Here is an 18,270-nt window from a genome sequence, read left to right as displayed (position 1 = left end):
TCCTTGAGGGCATGTTTTTTATTCAAAGTGACCCCATACGCAGTCACCACAAAATGATTAAAGATTATTTTATGTACATTTTACGTCGTTGGATATATTGTCATGAATTTGTTTTCACGTATCTGTTAACCGACTTAATTAGTTGATTACGAGCGAATTGCTGTGTTATGTCCGTCATCGTTTAGGTCTATTTGAAGTTTTGGACGGAACTTGGCTCAGTGGTTTGGAACTAATTACAAGATACCGTCGCTATTCTGACATCCGTAGTTATTAATGTAGTGAACGTTTAATCAAAAGATATGACGTATTCAGTACTTAGTGTGATTGGCTTTATGATTGAAGGTTACGCCCTAGAGTCTTTTACTGTTTTGTAATTGGTTAGAGTTTTGAAAATGAATAAAGAGAGTATGAGTTGGTCTTGACGAGCACAGCACGATAGACGCAGTAGAGAGAGAGAGTGCAGTCCTGGAGAGTCCGAGAGAGTCCAGGGGCGAGCCTTGAGAGAGTCCAGTCTTGGGCGAGTCTTGGTTCAGCCTTGCGACAGTCTTGGGGACTTTTCCCCAGGGCGCTGTGTCTGGTAGAGTGCTCGATTGACCGACTAAGACGAGAGCTGAAACGTATTTCGTTGTGTGTGCCTTATTTGACTGTAAAGTTAAAGTGACTTCCCCGATCCCGTACCTCAAGGGGACGAGATAGAGAGTCGAGACGAGTTTCCCCCCGGACACGTGTGGAGAACCCCGAGAGAAGAAGATTTTACCCCTGATACGTGGTGGAGAATCCGGGCATTGCGTCTTACGCACATTGACATCCTGTGAAGAGAAGTGAAATGGCGAAGATGTGTCTTTCTTGCGAACCGAACTAACTGGCTCGATGGCAGAGACGAAACCGCGCTTGACAACTAACACCTTTACCAGTATGGCACCGATGAACGACGCTAAAGACATGAAGATTTCTGAACCCCTTATGAAGGACGAGTACCGGATAGGACTGTATAATTAAGAATTGAGCGACATTAAAGACAGGAAGAAGAAAAAGAACGACCCGGAATAACGCGACAAAAGAAGAGACGCTTATAGACTTTGATTAGAACTTTAGCTATCTGTGTATTGCTTAGAGAACCGCTCGTTGGACACTGTAACTGACACTGTGTAACTCAAGGACGTTGAACTCTTTTCCACAACCCTAACACTATTGCTCAGTAATGTAATGTATTGCTTGCTTTTCCTATCGTTTTTTCTTACCGTTTTTGTGTGATATCGAATTGTATGTGTGTAGGCGCCCAGACCTTTGTTTTGAACTGATATTTTGTGACGTTCGAGGTCCTTTATAACGATTTAAGCGCGTTTCAGTGGACAAGTATTTGTAACACAGTGTTTTGAGTTTTGTGAAGTTTATGGAGTTTTAATGAGTTAATGTGTAAGGATTATGAGGGGGAGAGTGATGCCCCCACGAGTTTTTTCAGAGTTTTGAGATTTGTCGAGTACAGAGATACCGAAGTTTAAGAGTTGTTGTTGTTTATGTGTTGTTTTCCGGAATACTTCTGACGCTTTTTTGAGTTGATAGCACCTTTGTAACGTTTTTTAATGTCTTTTTGAGATGAGAGTTTGGTGCGCTTATATACGTATTGTTTGATATCGCAAGCTTTTGTTCATGATTGACAGGATTATATGTGACTTAGTAGTTTCTATCGTTTTGCCTTTTTCCGTCTTTTTGCCAGAGGAGTAATGTGTTATGATAGCTTTGTCTTTGCATTCTGTTATCACGCCGTATGACTTTTGTTTAGATTAACGACTTGTGAGTTCAGTTGAAGTTTATAAGCGTATATGACAGGAGTTTGATTAATAGCTTGTTTATTCATTGTTTATTAGTTACCGCTTTGCAATGCTTTAACCGAGAGACGCATCCCTGGTAATCACGTGATCATGCTGTCGACTGCAGCGATTGGCTGATCGCTTGGTTACACCGCCACGCCTTAGTTTTTTTGACCTTTTGATATAGAGTTTGTAACCTTACTAACGAGAGACAGTGCAGCGAAGGGTTTCCCTCGGCGACCCGTTTGAGAAAAGCGAGTCGATTGGTAGCCTTTCCCTTGATATTTGAAACTTTATAACCATTGTATTTAGACTTTATAATCATTGTACTTAATTAGTGTGTTTTACTCTTTTTGATTTATTCCCTTTCTTAGTATTGTATTTAACCCGTATGACGATGAGTGGCTGACGGTATCTTTGATTTGTGAACGTGCAATGCCGAGAGGCATATCTCAGTTTGGGTGAAGGGATGTGTCATGAATTTGTTTTCGCGTATCTGTTAACCGACTTAATTAGTTGATTATGAGCGAATTGCTGTGTTATGTCCGTCATCGTTTAGGTCTATTTGAAGTTTTGGACGGAACTTGGCTCAGTGGTTTGGAACTAATTACAAGATACCGTCGCTATTCTGACATCCGTAGTTATTAATGTAGTGAACGTTTAATCAAAAGATATGACGTATTCAGTACTTAGTGTGATTGGCTTTATGATTGAAGGTTACGCCCTAGAGTCTTTTACTGTTTTGTAATTGGTTAGAGTTTTGAAAATGAATAAAGAGAGTTTGAGTTGGTCTTGACGAGCACAGCACGATAGACGCAGTAGAGAGAGAGAGAGTGCAGTCCTGGAGAGTCCGAGAGAGTCCAGGGGCGAGCCTTGAGAGAGTCCAGTCTTGGGCGAGTCTTGGTTCAGCCTTGCGACAGTCTTGGGGACTTTTCCCCAGGGCGCTGTGTCTGGTAGAGTGCTCGATTGACCGACTAAGACGAGAGCTGAAACGTATTTCGTTGTGTGTGCCTTATTTGACTGTAAAGTTAAAGTGACTTCCCCGATCCCGTACCTCAAGGGGACGAGATAGAGAGTCGAGACGAGTTTCCCCCCGGACACGTGTGGAGAACCCCGAGAGAAGAAGATTTTACCCCTGATACGTGGTGGAGAATCCGGGCATTGCGTCTTACGCACATTGACATCCTGTGAAGAGAAGTGAAATGGCGAAGATGTGTCTTTCTTGCGAACCGAACTAACTGGCTCGATGGCAGAGACGAAACCGCGCTTGACAACTAACACCTTTACCAGTATGGCACCGATGAACGATGCTAAAGACATGAAGATTTCTGAACCCCTTATGAAGGACGAGTACCGGATAGGACTGTATAATTAAGAATTGAGCGACATTAAAGACAGGAAGAAGAAAAAGAACGACCCGGAATAACGCGACAAAAGAAGAGACGCTTATAGACTTTGATTAGAACTTTAGCTATCTGTGTATTGCTTAGAGAACCGCTCGTTGGACACTGTAACTGACACTGTGTAACTCAAGGACGTTGAACTCTTTTCCACAACCCTAACACTATTGCTCAGTAATGTAATGTATTGCTTGCTTTTCCTATCGTTTTTTCTTACCGTTTTTGTGTGATATCGAATTGTATGTGTGTAGGCGCCCAGACCTTTGTTTTGAACTGATATTTTGTGACGTTCGAGGTCCTTTATAACGATTTAAGCGCGTTTCAGTGGACAAGTATTTGTAACACAGTGTTTTGAGTTTTGTGAAGTTTATGGAGTTTTAATGAGTTAATGTGTAAGGATTATGAGGGGGAGAGTGATGCCCCCACGAGTTTTTTCAGAGTTTTGAGATTTGTCGAGTACAGAGATACCGAAGTTTAAGAGTTGTTGTTGTTTATGTGTTGTTTTCCGGAATACTTCTGACGCTTTTTTGAGTTGATAGCACCTTTGTAACGTTTTTTAATGTCTTTTTGAGATGAGAGTTTGGTGCGCTTATATACGTATTGTTTGATATCGCAAGCTTTTGTTCATGATTGACAGGATTATATGTGACTTAGTAGTTTCTATCGTTTTGCCTTTTTCCGTCTTTTTGCCAGAGGAGTAATGTGTTATGATAGCTTTGTCTTTGCATTCTGTTATCACGCCGTATGACTTTTGTTTAGATTAACGACTTGTGAGTTCAGTTGAAGTTTATAAGCGTATATGACAGGAGTTTGATTAATAGCTTGTTTATTCATTGTTTATTAGTTACCGCTTTGCAATGCTTTAACCGAGAGACGCATCCCTGGTAATCACGTGATCATGCTGTCGACTGCAGCGATTGGCTGATCGCTTGGTTACACCGCCACGCCTTAGTTTTTTTGACCTTTTGATATAGAGTTTGTAACCTTACTAACGAGAGACAGTGCAGCGAAGGGTTTCCCTCGGCGACCCGTTTGAGAAAAGCGAGTCGATTGGTAGCCTTTCCCTTGATATTTGAAACTTTATAACCATTGTATTTAGACTTTATAATCATTGTACTTAATTAGTGTGTTTTACTCTTTTTGATTTATTCCCTTTCTTAGTATTGTATTTAACCCGTATGACGATGAGTGGCTGACGGTATCTTTGATTTGTGAACGTGCAATGCCGAGAGGCATATCTCAGTTTGGGTGAAGGGATGTGTCATGAATTTGTTTTCGCGTATCTGTTAACCGACTTAATTAGTTGATTATGAGCGAATTGCTGTGTTATGTCCGTCATCGTTTAGGTCTATTTGAAGTTTTGGACGGAACTTGGCTCAGTGGTTTGGAACTAATTACAAGATACCGTCGCTATTCTGACATCCATAGTTATTAATGTAGTGAACGTTTAATCAAAAGATATGACGTATTCAGTACTTAGTGTGATTGGCTTTATGATTGAAGGTTACGCCCTAGAGTCTTTTACTGTTTTGTAATTGGTTAGAGTTTTGAAAATGAATAAAGAGAGTTTGAGTTGGTCTTGACGAGCACAGCACGATAGACGCAGTAGAGAGAGAGAGAGTGCAGTCCTGGAGAGTCCGAGAGAGTCCAGGGGCGAGCCTTGAGAGAGTCCAGTCTTGGGCGAGTCTTGGTTCAGCCTTGCGACAGTCTTGGGGACTTTTCCCCAGGGCGCTGTGTCTGGTAGAATGCTCGATTGACCGACTAAGACGAGAGCTGAAACATATTTCGTTGTGTGTGCCTTATTTGACTGTAAAGTTAAAGTGACTTCCCCGATCCCGTACCTCAAGGGGACGAGATAGAGAGTCGAGACGAGTTTCCCCCCGGACACGTGTGGAGAACCCCGAGAGAAGAAGATTTTACCCCTGATAATATCCTTATTTCAGACATGGGTGCAATGATATTCATCTTATTTTTGATGACCCACATTCACTAGATCCAACTCAACCAAGCCCTAAGGACATTGAGCGCTATCGTAGGGATGTGTCTCATAAAAAGTCAGCAAAAAAGACAGTACACATGTACGAAAACTTAAGTCTTGATTCCCCTATGCCTAAGGAAAATTGGATGAATTTTCTTTCTGAAAGGCAGAACAAAAGAAAACTTATAACCTTGTTGTGTACAGAATTGCCTAGTTTAGTTCAACCTTTCTTGGGTGATTCACAAAAATTCTTGGTGTCTGGTGGATTTGAAGGTGATAGTAAAGGGAAAGCATTTGAAATAGCTTTGTCTGGTCCCTGCTATGAAAGTTCAGTATATGCAGGAAATCATGAGGAAACAGATACCAGAATATGGCTCCATTCCATCAAAACAAATCATGCAAATATACTTATTTATTCACCAGATACTGATGTGTATCATATTGGGTTACCATACCTTGATAATGAACTTCTGTGCTATGATGGTGAAAATGCAGATTTGAAACAAAAAGATATTTATATTCAACTAAGTGCACGAACAGGAGATATATCTTTTTTGCACCTTAATGCATTACATAATTCCATATTGCGTGACCCTGATTTGGTTCAAATTGAGGAATGGAAGCGAGTGAAATGTATCCAGTCTTTATTTATTGCCAGTGGATGTGATTACATCTCATTCTTCTCTGGTATGGGTAAAGCTGGTTTCCTAAGTGCTTTCTACCAACATGCTAGCTTTATTTGTAGTCCACAAATCTGTGGACCTTTGGCCGATTGCTATGATAATGAGGTTCTGCAGTCTTTCTATCGATTAGTCGGAACAATTTATTATAAAAAAACACAATGCTGAGTTTGCAACAGAATATAATGGGCCCGATGATCTTTACAAAACAATAAAGGCTGATAACCCAGCTGCAAATGCCATGGATGTACATATTAAATGGATAGAAAAAATCAGATGTACAATTCATGTCAGAACTAGGTTTGAGGAAGAAAACATGCCAAATGCTACTGCACTGCACTATCATTGGCTCATAGCATGTTTTGTATCTAAAATATGGAATCAGTCCCACAAAGGGACAATCACATTACCAGATTACAACTCACATGGTTTTTCTGTCGATGGCAATATTTTAAACATTGTGTGGGATTCTGAACAAAATATGCTTAAAGTCCGACAGACAGTTGAAAAATATACTAAAGGCTGTAAATGCAAAGGAGGATGCACAAATAGACAATGTGGATGTGTTAAACGAGATTCTACATGTGGTGCTGGTTGTTACTGCAGAAACTGTCAAAATGAATCCATTAGTGAAAGCGGGTCCACACTGAATGATTTTTTATTGGAAGAGGGAGGGCAGGTGGCAATAGATAGTGACGATGAGGTGGAAACGCATATAGAGGTAGAAGAAGAGTATAATTTACCAGAGGAAGAAGTTGTGGAATGGAAAGAGAATAGTGATAGTGAAAGTGGTATTGATGATGAAGAAGGCTATACACCTAACCCAAGTGATATTGACGATGAATAGAACTTTTGTTTGTGATTGCTGGTGAAATACCACTGTTACATTTTTACTTTGACCTACATGAGGTATATGAGGGGGAAACGTCATTATTTTTAAGTGTATTTTTAAGTCAAGTCTGATTAAAATCATTTATATTATAACCCAATACATATTTTTACTTTGATGTGCATATAGTGAAATTCAAAACTGCCGAAAAAGCATGTTAAATGTCAGATTGTCATAAAATTTGGATGGGCAATACAAGATTGTTTGCTTGATCATCACAGAAATTTTTAGGATGGCTCAAAGTGTGTAAGACCCCCTAAGTACTCTATAACAGTGGCATGTCAATAGGCGATTTTCCGAACAATTGCGAGATCTCGCGAGATGCATGAAAGACGCGCGTCGAACGTCTGCCGCAAAAATCGAACGATTTGATTTTGAACTATAATTTCTTTATTTCGCAGCTTACATTGACCGGCCGATCTTCGACAGAGGAATATTGCTTCCGAATATCCTCACTTAATCGAAATTGCCTATCATCAAATGTGGACAGCACATTATTAAGCATGGAAATGTCCCCGAAATACTTTCGCGTTTGTCGAATCCCACGCGATGTTTGACGCGACTACGATGCTATGAACCTTTGTTTGTCCTGTTTTTACGTTCGATTTCACGCATAACGCGTGATTCTCGCAGTGTACGGAAAATGGTCTATTGACTTTCGCATTCCTCAAGTCTACTGGCTGTACACGATACTCTGTTTTGTTTATAAAAAAAGTATTCTACCTCATGTCATCAGACTAGATTCATAATTAGTCATTTTATTATTCAGAAAATATGAAATTGCAGTTTGATACGATGAATTTTCACATAAAAACTTGGTTTTAAAATCCTCTTCTATACCCTATGACAGAAGTTATCAGTGGTCGTTGAGGGCGCTGTTTGTATCTGAAAGAGAGGCTCCAAAACACCATGATTGTTTACATTTGACCCTCCGTTTAGACTAATTAGATGAGAGATGTAGCTAACATATTATTTGACCACATGTGGTCATGTGATCTCATTAATATGCATAAATTGTACATGCATCCAATAGTGTAATAAAAACACTGAAACAATCGATATGACTAATGTATCAGATTACCATATATGCCCATATAACCTCATTTATAAGCATAACTGTAATATTATGATGTTCAGAAAAATATACAACCAGAATTCATCATATATATCCTATAGCAACTGGTAACCCACCCAAATCACTGCTTGCAGTTATATTTTTTAATACTGCATTTTCTCTATTAAAAGCAAACAAAATTCTATCAAGAGGAATTGGAAATAAGGTTGTACAAATCAATTGGATAAGCCATACCAAGTATTTTAAGTGTTATCAGTGTCTTTAATCTCATCTGTTGAACTAATGGGTAATAGACTACTGTAAAACCATTTATTTTCACTGGAATTTAATTTTACTATTTTGATGTTTGAGCAATTTCATTCGGTTTTAAGTTCACAAACTTTGCAGTTCTTTTGTTATAACATGTTCATTTAATTTAGCATTTAATTAATAGCGAAATTAAAAATCTTTCCAAACACATCAAGACTATTACTGGAAGCTGCCAAAATGGCACAGCAAAAAACTGCATAAAGCATTGTTGATGTGGCCCCTTAATTATTTAATCAGATCTTTTGTTTACAAGAAATCAAATTTATAATTACTCAAGCAGATTTTTTTTCTCACTTTCATAAAGAAATAACTAAGTTTTTATTATAGGCAGTTCAATTGAGAGGATAATTCACTGCAATCTTTAAAATTTTTGTACAAGCAATTTATAAAAGTTTATTCTTATCAACACTAAAAGTTAGATTACGATGTACAGCCATCTCGCTCAGCATTCACAGAAACAATCATGCACAGTTAATTAAAACAATAACATTTATTTTTTTACCAATACATACAAGAACGAAGACTAGAAATAAGAGTAGGTGAGATTCTTTCAATACATGATATACAGCAGGAGACTAGAAAGGAAATGTAGCAATGCTGCATTGTTAAAACAGTGATTTCAAGTATAAAAACAGTAGTGGAGTTATAATAGTGATTACATATGCATATATTTAGTAATCAGACTATAGCTGTTAATATCTAGACCAGGAAGAATCAAACTGTATATTACAAAGGATCTCCCTATAGACTCAATATTAAATAGGTGCGAATTAAGTTACCTATGTAAGCAAAATATCTTTGCAAGCTGAAGAAAAGAATAAGCAATTCATGGGGGTATTAAAGATGGACATTTCTCCCCCAACTTATTTTGATACATGAATACCCATATCACTGCACAACTATGTACAAAGAGACAAAAGGGGGCAAACAGACCTTTTTCAATCGATGGAGTTAAAACATGTTAAAATAGGAAAAGTGGGAACATCCTGGAATAGATATATGTACAAATCCTGTTCCTGTTCTTCTAAACTCTCTCGTATCCCCCAATACATATAAATAAATCATAAGTAGATTTACAAGTAGAAAATTTCAAGATTTTACTTGTTTATTGGGAAGACATAATTGGATAGTCAGGTGATCAAATACAGAATAATTTTTTTTATTATTACTATAAGATTTTGTTTCATCCATGAAGTCTGATAGCTGACTATGAACACAAGACTTTTCAATCAAGGCATTAATATGCCATATCACCGGCAACAGTCATCGTAAATGAGATACCAACGTTTTGAAGAAACAGACAATGATTATAAATATTATGCGCTGTGAGAAAGTACAAATTGTCAGGCACAGTAATGTACATAACTGAGAAGTGCACGAAATGTGAAAAAATCAAGCACTAAAACAAGGGCATTGTGAGACACCATTACGATAGCATACAATTGTTCCACTGAAATGATAGTTATTACACTCATATTCTCCAATATTATCTGCATTTTTAAACTATGAGTGAGCAGGTTAGTGAAAGGTTACACAAGTACTATGTATAACTGCTGAACATGAGCAAAGACAACATGAAATAGAAAACATTTGAAAAATTCACTCAAGTCCTTAATCTATCAAAAAATAAATAATTCATCTCTTCATGTCATCTCTTAAAACTTATTTTCTTCACAGCATAATATGACAATGAAAAAACAACAGTGATTCTGGTCAGCAAATAGAGCAGTGAAAATCTTGAGGTCCACTTGCTTTTAATGGGTAATTGTTTATATGAAAATATTTGTTTATAAATAAAAGAGTGAATTTGATGGAGTTTTAGAAATTTAATGTACCAGAAACATTTTTATGAGCCTGATTTGTTTCAAATAATGCAGAAGACAGAACAATAACAAGAGTCTGATGAATTCTGTACTCTGTCTGTCTGAGCTATGGTCTTAATAAACCTTTAAGAAGGTGTAAGAGTACAGTTTGTTTTTTATCATAGATATATTGAGATTACTATAATAGGCAGGTGAGAAATTACTCTGATGGAGTGAAACGTTTGGCTTGCTCTCGAACTCTTCGTTCATATTCAAGTCGATCTTGGCTGAAATAAATAAAAATACACATAAATTAAAATTAGTGGTGCTGCGACCTTGTCACTTTGAACAACTGTACAGAGATGTCACAGAGTCATATCACACTGTTAAAATCCTAATATTCAATCCAATTTTCCAAACAAGTAAAGAAATATAAAAACACTGAGATTATTCATTCACAATCAAAATACATACTAAAACAGTTTAAGAAACAAAAATCACTGGCAACTATTTTGGAATCATCTCTCAAGCAATGACGCCAAATTGTGCGTCAATTTGGGCAACAGTCGCTCCCAGTTAGGGCTTTGCTCATACATTTTACCCCCTAGATGACTTGTTTCTAAGCAAACAGAGTGTCAATATTGGGTGAATAAAAGGAGGATTTTTGGACTTTTTAACAATTTAACACCTTGCTTGAAGCACAGTGACACCCATTCAGTCTGGACCGGCCAGAATTTACTTTACAGTGAAAAAAGTAAAGTACAAATAGTTTACAGTTTTTAACTTAACTGGGGAGGGGCGAGTTAAATGATAAGATGTGTTTAATATCATCAAACAAGACTGACTTGGATGCTATCAAGTGGACAGCATATTTTTGTTTTTACTGTTGAGTGGGCAGCTATCATCAGTTTTCTCTAGAAGAATGCTAACCATTGTGCCACACATGAGCACAAATGATACATATTTTAAGGCAAGTTTTATGAAAGTTTTACCTGTAGAAAGTGAATGCTTCTGCTTGTGCTGGATCTTGAATGTTTGGTTCATTTAATAATTCCTGGATACCCAACAAAATCTAGTAGAGAGAAAAATATACATTTCAGTAAAGACAAAGCTAGTGGCTGTGTGAAACACTCAAACAAAGTAAGTATTAAATATCTTTTCTTTGCATCGCAAAAGTGAGAATAAAAGTCCTGCAACAACGCAATAATATATCTAAACATTAAAAGTTATCAAAACATAATTTAAACAAGATTTTTTAGGATATCATAAATTGCCTAATTCATGCAAATTATGTAATCAATATGCAGTCTTTCAACCCTCAACTAATCTTTTTTGTGGATTAAGTTTTATTAATATCTGGTACTTGAGATGTGTGCAACAACTAACAATTTTCTCATTTATTTAAATTAGGTAATTAATACGCACAGTTTCAATCCTAAACTAATCATTTTTACAAATACCTAAGGAGCACCAACATGTCAAGTTTCATTGAAATCTGATGAGTTTTTGAGATATCTATGGGTAATATAATAGGTATGAATTTTAACACAAACTTATCACTTTTTGCATTGTCCAAGAGCATCAATGTACTAAGTTTCATTGAAATGTGATGATTGGTTCTTGAGATAATGGTTGGACAGATATACAGACAGAAAAACTGAAAAGACTCCCTTTGTGTGCTTTGCACGAGGGAGTCAAAATTGTTTGAGTTGTAACATAATCACAAGACAATTTTAAGTGAAATTTAATCAATGTCTTGGAAAAAAACTACATTCATAAATCTGAGTAAACCTTGATGTACTTTTAATAACTTTGAATTTGAAACCAAAGTCATCATCTAACTGTAAGCTCGTCGCTGATTGGCTGCTGAGCTGGAATGGGAATTTTTTGTTTCAAATACCCCAGGAAAGTGTTCTAGGTTCTTCGTGTAATTAGGTCTTCGTATTTAAGGGATTTTTTAATGAAAAAAACGCTGAATTTGACCGAATTTTGTTATCGTTGGCTTAATATAACCCCAACTGATCGTATTTTTGTGAAAGATTGGCATTTTTGTCCTGATTTGTAGGAATCTGAAAAACGTGTTTCACAACTTGTCTCTTATTTAGTTTTATGCTGCATTTAAGATGGTGGCCCCCATATGGTAAATATTTATTTTATTATCACGTGTGCGCCAACTGACTGTGCTCCCAGACAGGTAAATCCAGTATTCAATTTTGAAAGAATTTTTTCAAGTTATTGTAACCACTAGCAAAAGTCAACACGAGAACGACAACAACTACAACGAGGACAGAGATTTTCCCAACAAATAAGCCTTACCTTCATCAAAGATGATGTAGACAAGGTAAAATTTCATACCTGCTTAATAGTAATAGCTGGCCGCCAGTCTTTATCTTCTTCAAGCAATGAGAGACACACTGTTCCTGATGGATATACATTCGGGTGAAACAGTGGCGGTTCAAATTTACCTAAGAAACGAGAATCATGTGATGTTACATTGAATTGTGCTTCAAGTATGAAATAATAAATGTACAAATATGCCAGGGTTCTCGCCAACAATGCTTCCGACCAGGACTATTGTTCGATTGTTATTATAATTATGTATCGACAGACACGCATCCTGTCAGTCGTGGATTATAATTTGTAAACGGATAGTCAATTTTGTGAAATTATCATCTCTTTGTTTGTAAGTAAATACTTTCTGCGATAGACACAGTCTTTAGATTGAAAGCTAAAATTCAAAGCGGAGTTCACGATCTGACAGTTTACACTACTCAAGAGAAAAATCAACGTGTTTATTGCGTGATTTGGTATAATACATGTGAACTGTTATCATCGCGATTCATGTAAAAACTCTTCTTTCAAGACCTGTTTTACCTTTCAAAAATTGCTAATCACCTCTTTCGATAACCATCGTGCAGTTTTCAACTGAAATCAATGTCAACACATCGTGCTACGACATCGCTTCACTTCCGCAATGTTATTTTTATTATCACTACCATTCAGAAAACTTCGGATTCTACCGGCATTACCATGCGGCATACTGATTGGTTAATGGAATTATTGACCCATCGGGTCGAAGGACACATGCCGGCCAACTAATACGTCACAAACATCATGGCGGGCTGTGTTTTTTACTGAAGCAATTGAGTGATCAAAAATATCCACTCCAAATTTTACTTTTATTTCTTATCAAAAAAACAAAGTAACATTTTTTGGTTTAGCATCATGACTGAGTAAGAGGAATTATTGCTATAATCAGTGTATAACATCGCGAAGTAAGTTATGTCACATCGTAACTTTGAAAGTTCAGAAGTTTTATTTGTTCATTCATTACTGAAAATATATACTTTTTACAAATTGATGGTACGAATAATAAATTACAACAATACTCCAAATAATTACGTGGTCGATTTTTTGAATAAATAAGATCGTAAAAATATTCCTGGCTGAAATGTTTCAAATGCGTTTTATTTAACTTTTTACAATAGACATTAATATTGCAACAATAATTTATTTGTTTCTGTTTTTTAGTCTGCAGCATTTGCATTTCGAACATATTTAATTTTTAAATTCAAACTCTTCTAAATTGTGAAACAATGTCTAATTCCAAAAATATTTGCACTGCGACTGAACTCATTAATATTCATAGCTAATTAATATTCATATAGCTCATAAATATTCATGACTGACCGACACTCACATTGGGCTGGCAAGATCCCTGAATATGCTTTGCTGACAAATAATAAATTAATTTGGAATTTAGTTGAGATGTATGCCAGTCAAATTAGATAAGATAAAAACAGAAATGCAAACTTACATTTTGGCGGTGTTGATGGGTAGTCATCTTTGAATAGCATTCTTAGTTTATAAAGCCCTCCTTCCCATGCTGTCTTGAAGGGAAAAAAGAAAAAAAAAATAGAAAAAGGTCAGCTACAAAGGTTTATTTTGGTTAAAGACCAGACAAAAAATAAGGTTTCTGAAGAGGAAAAAACAAGTGGAATTAGGCAATATATTGACATGGACATAAATAAAAACAAAATGGCCACTAATGGATGAAACTACTTACATTTCTTTTGCCAGGTATTGCTGAAAGAAAAACACAAATCATATTAGAACTTCGATGACATACTGCGATTCCAAAAAGCAACGACTCCTCACAAGAGAGGGGAGGGGGGGTTGTACCATTAATCTTATGGTGAAATAGTTGGGGAGTTATCCATGATTACTCAACTCCCAAAAACTTGAATACAACATTGTGGGAATCGAAAAAGGTCATTGTCAAGAAAAGATTTTTGAACTACTGTATTACTATTGTAAAATCTGTATTAGAAGCCACGGTTTCTATTAAAATGGTACAATGCAACAGAGGGAATGCGGCTTCTATTAGAGCATCTACACAAATAAGAAATAGTGATTTTTTCGTTCTCAATTGTTAAAAAAAAATGGGTGCGACTTTTATTAGGGATGCGGCTTCTAATACAGATTTTAGGGAATTTTGTTTCATTGCTGTTACAGCACTTCTCAAAAGCAACTACGTTTGGAAAGATTTTTTTCAACCTGGATACATTATTTTACTAATTTTACTAAATTTATATTTCCAGAAATATATAAATCCAACCACTTTTCTAGAAACTTTCAATATTTAAATACACAATTCAGACTACTAAATCACTACAGTTCATTGTCAAACATCAATCTCTGACTGACCGACTGACTGTGTCTGTCTGTCAATTTTTCGGACAATCAGTTGCTTACTTTCAGTTAGTCACAGTGACCTGTCATTTCCAATGACTGTCTTTGTAGAAATATATTCACTACAAATGGTAATGTTGTCAAATAACTTAACTATCATAGCTTACCACACTCCCAGTTCATTAAGTTCAGTGTCCCATCAGGATTTTTATTTGGTTTTGCAACAAAACCCTGGGGATGAAAAAAAATATATTTATTGAAAAACATTAAAATAGCAAAAAAAAAATAAATTCTTGATAAAAAAAACATTTTACAAAATCAACAGAACCATTGACATAAAAATCCTGTTCTATTGTGCAAATTCCAATGGCAGTTGAATTCAACGAGTGCAGTGAGTAATGACATCATTTGAAAATATTTCCATGTAATTCCATTGTTTCAGTTTTAATAGTGAAATTTTTACATATTGATCAATTAAAGGGAATAGGTTTGTTATGCTGACAGTATCTTTGAACATGGGCTTTTCACATGACTAAATCTAACAATATTTTGCAATTTACATGAAACACGATTCAATTAAAGAGTAGATAGATTGAAGTATTGTACGAAATCTTGCGATTATTGTACAAGTACAACAAGCTTCCAAGTGTGTCTTCCGAGAATACAATCAGTACCTTCAGCTATCAATATACAACTTATACTTACGAAGGGATGGTCCCTCCTCCATGCTTTCCTCTCTTCAGCTAAACGTGCAATGGCAATTCCAGACATGTCTGCACAATATGGAAGCTTCATGAAATTATAATGTACAAAATTATTACAATGTATTGATTGATTGATGACGGTCATGTTAGTGGTGGACATTCAGATCTTCAATAGTGTTTGTACCCGAGTGGTGGAAAAACAAACAAACTATCCGTTGCCAAAGGGGAATCACCTGAAAATTTTGCTACAATAAACTACTGTAAAGGGGGTAATTATTCACTGGGTTTTAATTTAGCTTATTTCGCTGACTGGAAAAATGCGCTAAATTAAAACACAGTGAATATGTAAAATTTAGCATAGAACACATTATCTAAATGATAAAACCGTGAATTTAAAACCCACTGAATATGCCTGAAATGGTAAATCAGTGAAATTTAAACCCAGTGAAAATTAGTCATTTTACAGTATGTAATTTTTGCACCAATGGCTAAGAGGAATTTAAAAAAATCTGGTCATACTTTAAAACATGTCACCACCCACCAAAATAAATTAAACATTAGAAAACATTATCTACTAAACAATTGTGTGCATACAACAAGAATTAAGCTGTTTAATAATTTTATCTTCTTTGAGTTTACCAAGAAAATAAACAGGTTGGTATTTGACCAAGAAAAAAAATGTAGTACAATCACATTCAGTAGAGGCCTAGGTACCTTTATCACAGTTTATTTGTGAGGTGGGAGACCGAAAACTTCTTTCGTCACATACAAATTTCTATGACACCTGACGATGACATGGAAAACTTCTGACACCTTTGACTGGTTGAAATTTTCAAAGTTGAGGGTCATCAGTGAATTTCCAGAACTACCTGTGTAATTGCAGCGACGTTTTAAATACCATAATAACAATAACATACAACATGTGTTCATTGCTTACAGACTAAGGGTTTCTTTTCGTCAACATGATAGCGTTATAGTTTATACCAATGCGTTTTATTCCGATTGTAGCGTTTCTGTTGTCTTATTCGTGGAGATACAATTTTAACATGTTATTTACATATGTAGAGGTAACTATTATGTGGTAGGTTGATCTTAATAATTAACATCTCGTAAATGTTCTAATTAAATTACTGACGTCTTTGTGCATATTTCAAAACAAACTACGGAGCAAAACATGCGTCCAAGTAGCGTTTGACATTACGGTTTCACACAATGAAAATTCGACACAAACGACCGACTACTACTACTAGCGGAGATCGGTACAGGTGAGTTATGTGAAAACTAATACTGACGTAAAGAACACGTACATTTATGTTTACGTATTCAGCTCAATACAACAACTGAGTTGTTGAGTTGTGCTCTTAAAAATAGAGTTCGGAACAAGTACTCACATTATCTCTTTCCACAAAATGCGAAAATGGCGGCCAACACTAGCACACGTGACTGATTACCCATCAGTCTATTCGCGCTAGGGACGGACCAGAATTTATTGCGAGGGCGGCCTGGCAATAACCAAAAAAGCATATGATGATTAATTCGAGCAAAACAAAACAAATATTACCGATTTTGTTGTTTTGTGTTGTAACTCATTGGCGATTCATATTCACAAATAGGTTCTTCTGAATTACCCTATCGACAGGTGTGTTTGTCTCTGTAAATATTATATTTATAGTATCAGTAACAGTGAAATTGACATGCAAACAACAATGCAACACCAAGGATACAGACGACTGTGCTCTTGTAGCAAAGTCCATTATTGGGGTTCCGTGGTCTGGTTTAATTTGACACTTGAGTTAAGTAGTACATCTAATACATTTTTGTTGGTGGGTGTCAGAAATAATGATGTGATTGCCCATACCTAATTTGCATATTCAGGTATACAAATTACGTAATCGTCTTAATCGCCCACTGCTATTATTGTCACAGTACAGAGAGGAATATAGAGTAGGCCGTCCAGACCACGCCTCTTGACCAATAACCTTTTTTTATTGTTGTAGGTATTGCTGTGTAAATATAATCGTGCCACCTCACACACCGAAAGCATGTTCGGGGTAACCGATTTTCAAACTCAGTTTACAATCTATATGGTATTGTTCTTAGCTCATCTTAACTATTTGTTGACAAGCTTTGCATTAGCACAGTTTGATCACTGTGCAGACACTGGCAGTCACCACAGATTGCAGGCACTCCACAATCGAGCAGGTCTGATTATTTCGAGAATTCTAAAGGCGAAGAAATATGCTCACAGAAACGACATAGTATGTTGATGTTGAACAATGACATTGCTCAGCTTGAGTAATCGAGGACAGTTGTATCATGCTACCCATGTGTATAAATCCACGAATGGTTGTACAGCAGAACATATATAAACAAGATTCACAACGAATGACCAAATTCACAGCTACAGCGGCAGATCTTCATCTCAAATCCACCCACTGGCAGTTAAAATTATAACACAGTAAACCACATACCTTAGAGTAAACTAAGCTCATTTTAGCGACGCCGGGCACACTTATGGAATTCAATTCCATCAACTACTAGTATTTCGTTTCCTCCAACTGTCACGTCATTCAAAAACCTCTATGAGAAATATCTGTGTAGTCAACCACAATATTATTCAACTTTACATCCTTAAGGGTCACTTACATTAAATACAAAGTAACTAATATACCTATAATCTAGTGACATATTTGAAGCCAATTTAACAAATTATGAGTTTCAATTTGAAACAGAAACAAATAAGGGATCTGCGTGCTGTCAAATGAAATACATATATTTCTATTATTCAATTTCCTGGACACTTTTCTCAGAAAACCTATAACCGCCTTGTGTGCATGTAATTTTTCACGACGATTAATAAAAAGGTTTAAAATATATATCAATATTGGCACAGTTTTATGATGTAAAAAATGCGTGTATGTTGCCACTTG

General features: G+C 36.2%; 1 protein-coding gene across 2 annotated transcripts; it reads right to left on the bottom strand.

Annotated features, from left to right (window-relative positions):
* Positions 1 to 9,548: 9,548 nt before the first annotated feature.
* LOC100377062 (SUMO-conjugating enzyme UBC9-B) lies at positions 9,549 to 16,816 on the bottom strand. 2 transcript variants are annotated; one of them, XM_085502048.1, is made up of 8 exons: positions 16,732 to 16,816; positions 15,342 to 15,425; positions 14,804 to 14,867; positions 14,011 to 14,030; positions 13,762 to 13,834; positions 12,300 to 12,409; positions 10,937 to 11,016; positions 9,549 to 10,231 (listed from the first exon to the last, which is right to left on the bottom strand). In XM_085502048.1, the coding sequence occupies exons 2-8, from the start codon at positions 15,405 to 15,407 to the stop codon at positions 10,165 to 10,167; spliced, it is 480 nt and encodes a 159-aa protein (XP_085358174.1). In that variant the 5' UTR covers positions 15,408 to 15,425; positions 16,732 to 16,816; the 3' UTR covers positions 9,549 to 10,164. The 2 variants fall into 2 exon arrangements, with proteins under 2 accessions (XP_085358174.1, XP_085358175.1); XM_085502049.1 differs by having other exon boundaries at positions 15,342 to 15,409; positions 16,732 to 16,772.
* Positions 16,817 to 18,270: the final 1,454 nt, after the last annotated feature.

Source organism: Saccoglossus kowalevskii, chromosome 8 (assembly GCF_978046115.1).
Source record: "Saccoglossus kowalevskii chromosome 8, keSacKowa6.1, whole genome shotgun sequence".
NCBI classification, from domain to species: Eukaryota; Metazoa; Hemichordata; class Enteropneusta; family Harrimaniidae; genus Saccoglossus; species Saccoglossus kowalevskii.
Note: the sequence above shows the minus strand (reverse complement) of the source record. Positions and strands in the feature narration are given on the sequence as shown.

Bases quoted from the DNA above. Each gene is read 5' to 3' on its own strand.
- LOC100377062 (XM_085502048.1), bottom strand. From the start codon at position 15,407: ATGTCTGGAATTGCCATTGCACGTTTAGCTGAAGAGAGGAAAGCATGG. The intron at 14,868-15,341 runs GTAAGTATAAGT...TTTCATCCCCAG, and splicing joins GGAGGAGGGACCATCCCTTC to GGTTTTGTTGCAAAACCAAA. The intron at 14,031-14,803 runs GTAAGCTATGAT...TTTTTCTTTCAG, and splicing joins CTTAATGAACTGGGAGTGTG to CAATACCTGGCAAAAGAAAT.